The sequence below is a fragment of the Hippichthys cyanospilos genome, chromosome 21, assembly GCF_059441005.1.
Source record: "Hippichthys cyanospilos isolate Australia breed blue-spotted pipefish chromosome 21, RoL_Hcya_1.0, whole genome shotgun sequence".
NCBI lineage: Eukaryota > Metazoa > Chordata > Actinopteri > Syngnathiformes > Syngnathidae > Hippichthys > Hippichthys cyanospilos.
This window is the reverse complement of record NC_142389.1, coordinates 3,650,891-3,662,568: the sequence shown is the minus strand read 5'-3', so window position 1 is coordinate 3,662,568 and position 11,678 is coordinate 3,650,891. Positions and strand designations below refer to the sequence as shown.

General features: G+C 39.5%; 2 protein-coding genes across 3 annotated transcripts; both read right to left on the bottom strand.

Moving 5' to 3' along the window:
* Nucleotides 1-2,265: 2,265 nt before the first annotated feature.
* glcci1a (glucocorticoid induced 1a) lies at nucleotides 2,266-8,408 on the bottom strand. The gene is made up of 7 exons (XM_088404181.1): nucleotides 8,123-8,408; nucleotides 6,179-6,318; nucleotides 5,422-5,507; nucleotides 4,729-4,881; nucleotides 4,343-4,553; nucleotides 3,290-3,410; nucleotides 2,266-3,211 (listed from the first exon to the last, which is right to left on the bottom strand). The coding sequence occupies exons 4-7, from the start codon at nucleotides 4,870-4,872 to the stop codon at nucleotides 2,926-2,928; spliced, it is 762 nt and encodes a 253-aa protein (XP_088260307.1). The 5' UTR covers nucleotides 4,873-4,881; nucleotides 5,422-5,507; nucleotides 6,179-6,318; nucleotides 8,123-8,408; the 3' UTR covers nucleotides 2,266-2,925.
* A 720-nt stretch (nucleotides 8,409-9,128) lies between these two features.
* Nucleotides 9,129-11,520, bottom strand: umad1 (UBAP1-MVB12-associated (UMA) domain containing 1). Of its 2 annotated transcripts, none has more exons than XM_088405176.1 (4): nucleotides 11,371-11,520; nucleotides 10,930-11,018; nucleotides 10,398-10,483; nucleotides 9,129-10,164 (listed from the first exon to the last, which is right to left on the bottom strand). In XM_088405176.1, the coding sequence occupies exons 2-4, from the start codon at nucleotides 11,009-11,011 to the stop codon at nucleotides 9,889-9,891; spliced, it is 444 nt and encodes a 147-aa protein (XP_088261302.1). In that variant the 5' UTR covers nucleotides 11,012-11,018; nucleotides 11,371-11,520; the 3' UTR covers nucleotides 9,129-9,888. The 2 variants fall into 2 exon arrangements, with proteins under 2 accessions (XP_088261302.1, XP_088261303.1); XM_088405177.1 differs by lacking the exon at nucleotides 11,371-11,520 and adding an exon at nucleotides 11,091-11,361.
* Between the last annotated feature and the right edge of the window lie 158 nt (nucleotides 11,521-11,678).

The following is an 11,678-nucleotide window of genomic DNA, read 5'->3' as shown; positions in this document are numbered from 1 at the left end:
ACTAAACTTCACTTTTGCCTGAGTCTCAATGTGGTGCACGTCAGTTATTACGTCAGTCACTGACAAATTACGACACTTCCCTTTCTTAGCTCCTTCAAAATAAAGTACCACCTTATTATGGTCGTAATGTGAAAACATATGAACCACAAACGTAAGAACAAAAATAATAGCAATGTCATCTACAGGCATACTAAATTGTCCTTATTTGTGATTGGGTGCATGGATGTTTGTGCGTCTCCGTGTGCCCTGCAATTGGCTAGCGACCGGTTCAGGGTGTTCCCCAAACCAGCTGGGGATAGGCACCAGCAACCCTGCGACCCTTTTGAAGCTAAGCGACTACAGAAATGGATGGATGGATTTTTAAGCAGTGTCGCGCAGCGGTAGCTTTCTGTGACAATTTCTTGTTAATGTTTAGCAGGTGAAAAGCGGAAGACAATATCAACAGCACTTAAGAAGAAACTGCTGGATCTCGTTCAAGCTGGCTGCAGGCGGCAGCTTGCAGCAGGGAGCTTCAGTTCGAAGGTGCCCTGACAGAAAGGCAAATCATAACCCACCCACTGTCTGAATGCAATACGATAAGGCTTCATTACCATAAGTGTATTTTCTCCTATTTAAATGCCTGCTAAAACAAAAGGGCTGTTGATTATGTTTCCATCATCAGGGTACCATTGAAGGTGTCTGCCTTTCGAGGAGGTGGGGATGGTTAATAGCGGGAAGACAATTGAAATCCCACTAAGGCAGATGGGAAACGTTTGACATGAATACAAGACTGGAAAGACAGATGGAATTTTCCATGCGGGATCAGCCTGTCCGGCCCCCACAAAGGACCCGCAAGACGGACTCACAAAAGAGAGGATCTTGACAGTCGGTCCAGTCTGCAGGCCATCATCTCCAGAGATGACAAGCTGGCCACCAGCTCCTTTAGCTTCACAAAGGCTTCCTTCAGCATTGTACACAAATTTTGACGCATTTGACAGCACGTTGCAGAGAGCTTTGGCAGCATAGGGGACACGCTCATTTAAATACTATGAGGTTTACAGTGTGTCTCGCTGGGCTAGTTTGTATTCAAACATTTAAAGAAATTGGGATTTGAAGCCAAGCAAGTGACAGTTTTAAGTAAAATAAAAATAATTTTGAGATTATATGTGATATTCAAATGAATTAAATTGAAAAATATCTACATCCGTGCAATCATTTACTGCGGCAAAAACAAAACAATAACTCGACAATATATATTGCATTTACTGTATTTATCCTTTGCATATTTGCCCCAAACCTTTGTATAGTTTTGATTTAGAGTAGCAACTTCTGCCAAATCCAATCAGAAACATGTTATGTTTGATTTTGACCAAAAAAATCAAAAAGTCATTGGCTATTCCCTCTCTTTATTTGTCTCTTAATTTGGTTGAGGTTAACTGAGTATCTAACTGAATGTAAAAGTCGCTCTTTCAGCTTTAAACCTGTCAAAAAAAACTAACAAATATAAAATAATAACAATAATAATGACAATAAAGTAGCTCGGAAAAATGTTGATAGGTGCTCCATGTGATTGTGGTGATTCTTATGGCCTGAATCTGGCAAGCCTTGGAAATCCATTCGTTTTCTTAACTTTATTTCTGTCAGGTTTGGGCAACCTAAAACATTTAATAAACAACCACAAAAAGGAAGCCAGTTTTGGCCAGCCAATAACACAGCGGGCGAAACAAAAGTAGTCATAGTAACTCATACCTTAAACTATGCTGACACCTAGTGGTTGAAATTGTGCACAGCATTTATCGACTGGAGAGTGTATCACATCGGTGAAATTTAATTACCAGTGACATACGAGAAAAATATATATACATGTTTTTTCCCTCGACATAGCACGTCCGCCTCACAGAAATGTTCTTGTGTAAACTCTAAACTATGTGGCTGTGAATATTTACCTTGTGGCTATGAAACAAAATCGTGTGTTTGATATTTCATTTCTCATATTCGATTTATGGTTCACCCCAAATAAAAAAAGCATGAACGTGACGACATTGAGGGATCAAAAAAGTTTGATTATTATCACTTACTGTATTTTATTACTTAAATACTTTATTAGAGTACATGATTACTCAAAAGGCATCTCAAAACTTTAACTTTTTTTTTTTTTGTAACTGTTATTCTCCCCGTGGTGGAAAGTGCAACACATGGAACGGCTTCGTGACAATTTGTTTTACAGCACAAATGAAAACATTCAACGAAAAGTAGAAATAAACTTAAAGAAAGACACCCCCAAACTGGAGATGAATTACATCTGTATTATTCGCCGATGTTGGGATGACATGATGATCTGCCTGCCATAAGGCGGGGAACAGCATGTTTGTACAATATGCATAGCGTACAGAACGGTGCTCATACTGCTGGTTTGCTAACTGTTTTCAACTGTTATTGGCCGTTCCAGGCAGTTTCACAGGCATGCGCTAGCTAGCTAAAAAAATGACTTGCGCATGGTCTAGTAATCTCTTATTTTCATACACTTTGATTACATCTTGAACTTTTTAGCTGCTGGGAAATGAAAGTCGAGACCTTAAGGAGGTTGTTTTTGTGTAATCTTTGAAACAGAACACAATACATAATTTAATAAGAAATATACTATCATTTAAAACGCACGTCCCTTCCATTAGTGATCCATTCTTCCCTGTGTTTCCTGCACATAACACGTTATTATTTTCCTTGCCATAAGCATGGGATTAATACAGGACAGAACATTGAAGTGGCAGTCTTGAAAGTGGTTATTGGTGTTGGAGTTTCTACATCATGCGGAGATAGAAGACGGGTCTGAGGGGTCGGCACGGAGATACGGTCGCTCCTCTGGCGGAGCGGAAGGTGTTTCGGGAAAGTCACTGGTCATACTTCACAAAGGTAAAACCTCGAGCTAGAGACCGGCTCTGCTCAATTCTAGCTGTCTGTCTGCAGATCTCCTGCGTCCGAGGGTAAGCTGGGCCCCTCCGGAGGATCGTCCGCCGCGGTGCTTGTCGAGGCTTGAGCGGGGATCTCGTGGAATGTTGTCTCCCCGCGCGGCTCTGTCCCGTCCTCGTTATCTTGGGGCTGGACGGTGGACGCGAGTTGTAGGGAGCCCGGGAGTTTCACGGGGCAGAACGCGGAGCCGGTTGGAATGAAGTTGACCTTGTTTTTGTCTGGACAGGAGAAGAGGGGGACTGACGCTGATGCAGACTGCCTGGAACTGAAATGAAGAAAGGGTCGTATCAATGGTAAATATGTGGACTTTTAAGAGTGAAACCCAATGTATCAGACGATCTACCTCATCTCCTCGAAGGCTTTAATCTTTTCACAACCTTCAGGCGGCTCTCGCTTAAACATGTAGCTGTTGTTGGGTTTGGGTGAGGAGGCGAATTTGGGTAGTGGTGAGCTACTTTCACTTTCTGCAAATATAAAAATATGATGATGAAGACTAGTTGGACAATTAAGACATTAAATCCCCTTTAAAATAGCAGATCTTGATTTGAGTGATAGTTTGTGTTATGATGCAAGTACAATGAAGTTCTGATAGCGGTTCGTTCATCAACAACTTTACCAATTCGCATTATGGGTCCAGCAGCCCAGATCTTCATCTCCCCACCCACTTAGTTCACCTCCGCCTGGGTTCCCAGGACAGCAAAGAGACAAAGTTTCTCCAGCGGGTCCCGGGTCACCCCCGTGGCCTCCATCTGGTGGAAAATGCCCGGAACACCTCACCAGGGAGGCGTCCAGGAGGCATCCAGAGCAACGGCTCTATTACGAGTCCCACCCGGATGATAATCCCATTTTGGTTGCTTGTATCCGGGTTCTTGTTTGGTCAGAACCCACAGCTTATGACCAAAGCTGAAGAGTGTGCGCATGGTTGTACAATACGTGTGTGTTTTTACCTTTATTTACCTGTGTGTGCTCGTGCTGCAAACCAAGTATTTTAGTAAGTTCTTAAAGAAGAACTGGCTTTGGTGTTGTTGGGGGGCGGGTCTAGCCGCTGGTGAATGAAGGACGGGTAAAATTTAGTGACGAGCACACCTCTGGTCTTTTCTCTTCAAATTTGTGGTCAAAGGAGAACAAGTATTCCTTCACCTTGCTGCATTTTATCTACAACGATTATTTAATAAATACGATACATTAAATACCCTTATCCATCCATTTTTCAAAGCCAAACTTGAGTTTTAAACCAGTTAAGAAAAATCATGTTTAAAAATGTAGATTTTAAGAAACCCAGCAGGAAGTACTGAGCTACTGAACTCATGTGAAGGCCCAAACGTTTCACAGAAAAATGCATACACACCACATTCACAAATGACTCTCTTGAGTGATGAAACAAGAGGTTAGCAACCTTTATCTGCGTCATAGAGTAAATCCTCTGTGGAGTAAGGACTGCTGCCATGTGATCCTGATGGACAGGCAGGTGAAGGACAGGGGGACAGGCTGGAGCAGCTGCTGGATCGCCCGGGACCTGAAGGAATTTGGGTGTCGGTGCCTCTCGAGCTGCTGCTACGCTGCTGCGGAGGAAAGGGTGCCCGGCGCCCGTCAGGAACCTCAAGGGACTGTTTTATGTGAAGGACAGCAAAGAGACAAACACTGTATTAGAAATATACATGCTGCTTCAAACAGTCTAAAAGAATATTAAAAATCCAAAAACGAATGGCGCGAACTTTGACGACTAAACTTGACGAACGACATCCAGTCAACAGAAATACGACGGATCAAAGTGAGCCCTACCTTTAACTCCTCCTTGTCTCCATTGTCTTTGATAAAGACCTTCTCCAGCTCGTGGTTGATGCCCTCCATGCTGCTGGGTACCCGAGAGATTGAGGGCTTTGACACCGTTATGTTGGACAGTGGCATCTGGGATGACTTGGACATGGAAAGGCGCTAAAGTGCACACAGCCAAAACCATAATTAAGTACCATTTGCGCCCTGCTTCATTTTCCTTGACTCGTACTTAAGTGTATGAGAAGTTTTGAATTTCAAATTTGATTAAACAAAAATAAATATTCAGGGCAAAAAAAACACTAAAAGGGATACAGAATTAGAGGTATATATATAATCATTTTAAGCCTCATATATGATATGATATTCAGACACAGATATTTGGAGAAAATTGGTCCGGTTTTGAATTATGCGATTAGAATTCGACTCCCATAATATGGGGGTTGAAAATGAGAAAAAAAAAACTTGACTTGTACTTGGAGGAATATATTTAGAAAACTTACAAACTATTATTCATTGTGTTCCAAAGTCACCCAAGTAGCCCAATAGAAATGATGGGTTGCAGATGCCTGCAGCTACGCTAACTTTACTCAAATTAGCCACGTCGGCGCAAAGTTTCAGAACTTTTCAGAGCTCTGCACTTATTTTCATAATTGTGGATTTGTTTGTGTCATTAATGACATTTCATTTGCTTTTCCTTACCCCTGAAGCCAGTAGGTACTGCCCAAGATATGGAACGCTGCCGAAGGCTCCTAATTGGCTGTTTCGTTAAATCCACATCCGAGGGTCTGAAAAGACAGACACAACATTTTTTTAACTGCCATTTTAATTAGTTATGTTATTATTTTTGAGTTTAATAAGCCAAGTTGATTGAATAACCTTGTTGTTCAGTTTTTACTTTCCTAACATTGCACATGGGACAGCATAATATATCGTTCGTTACACGGGGGACGGGTTTCAGAGTGGCACCTCCAGTTCAGACTAGCGTAAATTATTTATGTTGCGAAGTAAATGTGATAGCAAGCGCCAGCTGAAAGAAGAATGGATTTTGTGTTGAAAAAAGTGCTTTGGGGGACAACCGTTTTGGTGAGTGTCAGCATTTTCTTTATTTTTGTCATTTTTAATAAGTTTTTGTCATTTTATTTGGTCATATTCAATTAATGGATATCACGTTTCACGTGAAGTGAAGTTTTAATTGCTGATGCGGCTTTATTGATGTTTAAACGCTTCAGAGAATAGCCTGTGTTGTACAGGATTAAGGTGATGCCTATGTGCGATTCTGTATATGATTTCTCCAGCCGTGGTGTCATAAATGATGGTATTATGAGGGGCAGATTCATGGGTGCTGTTATAAAATATAAACGAAAGATGTGAATATGTGTCTTTTAAAGACTAGTAGTCACCAACGCCACTTTGAGATAAAAAAAAAAGTATCCTCAGCAACACCTGCAATGCTTACCTGTGCGGATGTATCTTTACACACAAAACCAATGGCAGAAACAAAACTCTGTGAGGTAGACCCCAATGACAAAAAAAGCGGGCGGCAAACTGCTGAACGGCCCCTCTCAGCACAACCACCAAAGGTTGGATGACTTTCAACTGTTGAGACAGAACACACCAGGAATATGGTAGCACGATGCCAATAAAGTGAAGAAAAAAACACCTGTGAAATTGGTTTGTATAAAGTTCATCAAAACAAACAACTTTTTGAACTAAAACGGCGGGCATACCATAGAGCAACATTTTAATTTGTCATGAAATCTATTTAGATTTCCATTTTTGGGCTCTCCTGAGAAGTGATGAGTGTGGAGATACGATGGAGATACTTATTACAAGGAGCGAGGCACTTTGCATCACTAAAAGCAGTTGCGGTTAACCACCTGCAGCATTAAGTAATGTGCAAGAATTGACAAGGGTTAAATAAACGCTACACACTTCGCAGCTACCGTGCCACTCCCATACACATATTTTATTGATAATTAAAAATTAATGTATAATAAAATACAGAGACATCTGATTTCTAACACGATTCTACTCAATAAACAACAATAAAATCGAACACGTTGTAAAGGTAAACACTAGGATTGAACATAGTGAAATGCATTGTGGGAGTTTTCATATGAATATTTACGTCTGAGGGACATTGTTTTCAGCACAATAAAAACAAAAACTTTCATATGAATGGCCAAACAATTGCACGTATTCTGAGAACTGAAGCTAAGGGAGAATTGAAGGGATTGTCGGCCATCTTACGTTGCCATTGCATTACACCGATTTCTGCTGTTTACGTTAGTCCTCGAGGGCCGCAAGTTATTATTAGCTCATCAGCAAGCTCTGCAGGAGCTTGAAAATGATCCTCATCATTTGAATCAGGTGTTTTTAATTGAAAACGTACAGGATGGCTCACTTCTATATTATTTGGTAACACATTTCACTTAAAGTGTAAATATTTCCATTGCGCTCTTAGAAGAATACTCAGGCGCAAACATTTGCCTTGCAAAATTTGCTTTCGAAAAAGGTTCCCTGACTCCAAAAGGTTTGAGAGCCACTGTAGAAAGCTTCTAGTTGCAATGGCCATTTGAAGCTGTTTTTCTCCAAACTGGGTATTTTAACCTAACATTCAAATCGATAGAACCTTGTCAATTCTTAACGTATCTTCTTGGGACCCTTTTATCAGAATTTTTATCATTTCATTATATTATTTTTGATCAGAATTAGAACATATGATCGTGTGAATTTTTATTTTAGGTGAAAGAAACCTGATTCTGTGAAAACGCATCACACACGCACGCAAACACCAACATGCAGCGCACGATTGTGACCCAATTAAAAAAAAAAAAAAACTAACTATAGCCTTCATACCAGGACCAACCCTATTTTGAGTAATCAGAACGATTCCTATCAGGTACAATCGGCGTTCCTCCGTATGACATATTAAATGAAAGACGTCGATCACAATTTATAAACTTAAACTTGACTATACATATCCTCGCCTTAACATTTCGCGTACGATCAATTTACATAAGTGCACTAATTCCGACGATAAATGCTGACCTACTTAGTGTATCATTTGAAATAATCCTTACCAAAACAAGACGTGACGTCTGATGACAAACGCTGGGAAGCAAATGACACATTTGCGATTTTTAATGAGTTTACCGTTTAATGGTGACTTAACACATAAGCCGAATACAATCCAACGTTGTCACGCTTCATATGCGTTCAATTGTTGAATTTAAACTCACGCGTGACGTTGGTATTACAGCCTTACGCTTAAATAGCCTAATTCTTCGATGGAGTGTCGCTACTAGCGTCAATCCATTTTGAGACAGTACAGTACTTAGCCTAGCGCCATGCTATGCAAACGAATATAGGTGCGCTGCAAAATATGCTTTGAAATTACCTTTAGATTGTGAAAATAGGAATGTAATCGTTGCCTGGTTCCAGGTAATCGAGGTCGAACGTCTGCGTGGAGCAGCCAGATGTCCGAGCTGCCTGCACCCGGGCTGGCGGGACTTCAGCGACGGGACCAAGTCAATACAGCGTTGTTTCCAGCTAACGGGGAGGAACACAAGACAGTTGGGGTGTGCTGCTTTCCACGCAAAAGCTTCTACGGCCCCATGGTGCGCATGAGCCTGCAACTCGATCGCACGCAGTGCAAGGGGAGGAAAAAAGCCAGAGGATGAAAGTGACACTCTCCAAGAGAGGTTTCAATGATGATGCATTCAGATCAATTTTAATAGCCTCAGCGAACGTCACGTTAGTTGATTCAAATATACATTTGCCATAGCTGTTTTGTCAGAAAAAAAAAAAAACCTTAATATATCGTTTGGACAGAAAACAGGATGTCATGAATGTATTATTTTGGAACGGTTTCTGTCAAGTGTCAGTTGTAATGATGTCGTGTCGTAAATCTTCACAATTGCACGGTAGGTCATGGGGGTCAGTGAAATAATTTGGGTTATCATTAAAAAAAATATTTTTTGTGAATTTCGTTTTATGTGAGGATAAGCAGCTCTAGAAATGGATGGATGGATGAATTTGTAAATGTATTCATGACTCTCAATAAAGCAATCAATTCCACCAGTTTAATATATTTTTAAAAATGTATTCATTTTGACATGTTGTCAAATAGACCCATGTAATCCCCCATTTTCATCAAAGAGCTTGATTATTTTGTCCAGTGGACCTATAATTACAATTTCGTCTTACTTGAAAAAAATGACGGACCTACGGTGACGGAAAGGGGGTGGGGCTCTGATGAATGATGGACCAGCAAAAGAAATGTAAATTGCCCTCATCTGCAAGTTAGTATGAGTTTATGTCTGGACTAACAGACAATCTGAGCAGTGTCCAACACCTTTGTTACCTTTGCGTAAGAATATGATTTGACACAAAGTATGTGTTTTAATACAGAACACCTCCAGATCCTTTATTGTAAAAGAAAGTGATATTACAGTTGAAGATGTGCAGGCCAGCATTTCATAAAAAAGCAACACATCACGTTTAGCATTCATATTTTTTTTTTGCACAAAACACACATAGAATAAGGCACAGACTTTGGTATAAAAGTGAAGTCTGTGAATAAGGTATTATAGAATCTAGTTTTGTTCCATTCTGTATTTAGACAATTGGCATGTAGACTACACGTTACGTCCATAAATGGGCAATGTCTGAAGAATGATCCTATTTACCCATAATTAAAAATATTTAAAAATGATAGGTTAATTAAAGATGGGTGGTGGTATGATATATTGAACTGAAATTGCTGATCCAAACAACCAATGATTTGTGAATGAATATTTTGAAATGATCAGGTGTGCCCAAACTTTAGTATATAAGAGTATAAAATCATCTCATCTGCATCTAAATGGCTCGGCCAAGGAGTGATTTCATAAAAGAACTTTATATAGTTGTACAATAATGCACGTGCATGTTCAGAGCGTGAAAAGTAGTTCCATTAATTTCTTTAATGGAAGTTTGTCTCCCACCCCTTTAAAGGGTCATCAAATGACATGATAATTGGCCACTGTTTTTTTTTTCCACCGCCGTATCAAAATCAACAGTCAGAATATTTTTTGCCAGTGTCGATCGAGGTGAAAAAAAATGTTATCTTGACAACCCTAACATGTGAGTAAAGACAAATCTTTCAGTTGGGTATGGTGAAAACTAGGAGTTATTAAGAATCGCTTTTTCCAAAGTAAAGTCATATTGAAAATATATTAGGTTTGAGCTAATGTCTTTGGACATCAGTACATCAGGAATATAAAAGAACTCTCTCTGGATTTCCTGAACATGAGGCGCCAAAGCAAACGGGATGTCCCCAAGGAGATCGGGTCCATGTGAAGAAGCCTCCTCTACTGAGGACACATCTCCAAGCTTTGAGAGCAACGTGGTTGTACTTGAAATTGTTTCCATTTGTGGAGCTGGAGCTTCAGATGAAGACTGCAAATAAATAAATAAATAAATCATCACCAGGACCACATGCAGGCTACTCACAATTATACCAAAGGACAATTTAGCATCTTCAATTAAGCTACCATGCATATTTTTGAAATGTAGGAGGAAACCTAAGCACCCAGAGAAAACTCACTCAACATGAGTACAAACAAAGAGTGTGTATCACATTTCCACAGATGCTATTTTTTTTTTATATAGTTTAGAGGAAATAAGCTCACCTTTGAAGGCAAGACAATAACATTTGTTGACGGTTGTGCAATCTTCATCGACTGCATCTTCCGCCTCTGCTCTTCAACTGTTTCTCCTGCAAAGAAGCAAGTAAAATCTTTGGATATTAAATAATCCATTTTATTATACTGTCGCTACACACCCTCAAGCTAACGCTAGCTAGGGACAGGACGAGACGAGATGTCTCACGATTTTGAGATCTTTTGCAAAATATGTAATATAAAATAATGCCTAACATAGATTTTCCTGTTTTCAAAATGTTTTCTTTTTACTGCGTAGGCTGCAACAAAATTAATGATCTAATGTGCAGAAGTAAGAGAAAGTAAGTAAGAGCGGGCTCATTTTTAAGCTACAGCTGACATCTTTCTCAATAGTGAATAGTTAACAAAATGCAGTTTATTCACTTAAAGTCGATTCTAAAATAAACATTATGTGGACACACTGTAGTGTATTTTACATGGCCCCCAGCAGAGATTTTTGACACCAATACCTTTAATACAACCAAAATAGATTGCTTCTTACCGATAATCACAAAGCCTCCATCAGCTTCCCTCTCTGACGTTGATTTTTTTGGATCTTTACGTAAACCCAGGAACGAGAACATGATTACCCTGTTTGAAAAAGAATTGAATCTGAGTAAATAAACAATAGCGTTTAATGTGTCAAATGGGATGTCCAATTACCTCAATGACGGAAATATGCAAGTACTTTAAACAGCTATAGCTTCTACAGCACAGTACTGTTAAAAAAACAACAACAACTACGTTCTGTAATACTATTAAGTATTCTAACACAGTCCGTCTTGCTCGTTTGTCATGAAGTTGAGGAATCAACCATCATAAAAGTGTTTCACTGGATATTTGAATGACGTAAAATCGATATGATAAGATGTTTGTCACAATAAAGACGAAAAAGTCCAAACGTAAGCAACTAACTATTCACATTTCATATGTTCAGAATTACCGTGTTGTTGTGGCCTCTGTGTTATCCTTTTCCGTGTAGAAACTGCATTTACAGTCATCGGTTCCGTTAGTTACGTTTAATACAAATACGGTCTACTACTCTACTCTTTAAACCAGATAAACGTCAATTTCCTGTCGTTTTGGAGCCATTTCAAAGGTATTATTTAAATTTAATAACTAAAGTGCATTCACACCTCATTGATAACATTTTACAATGCTGGTGTCTATCACAACATAGTAATTATAATGTGTTTCAAGAACATGTGGGAGAATAACAAGATAATAATAAGATGATCATATTGTTAACAA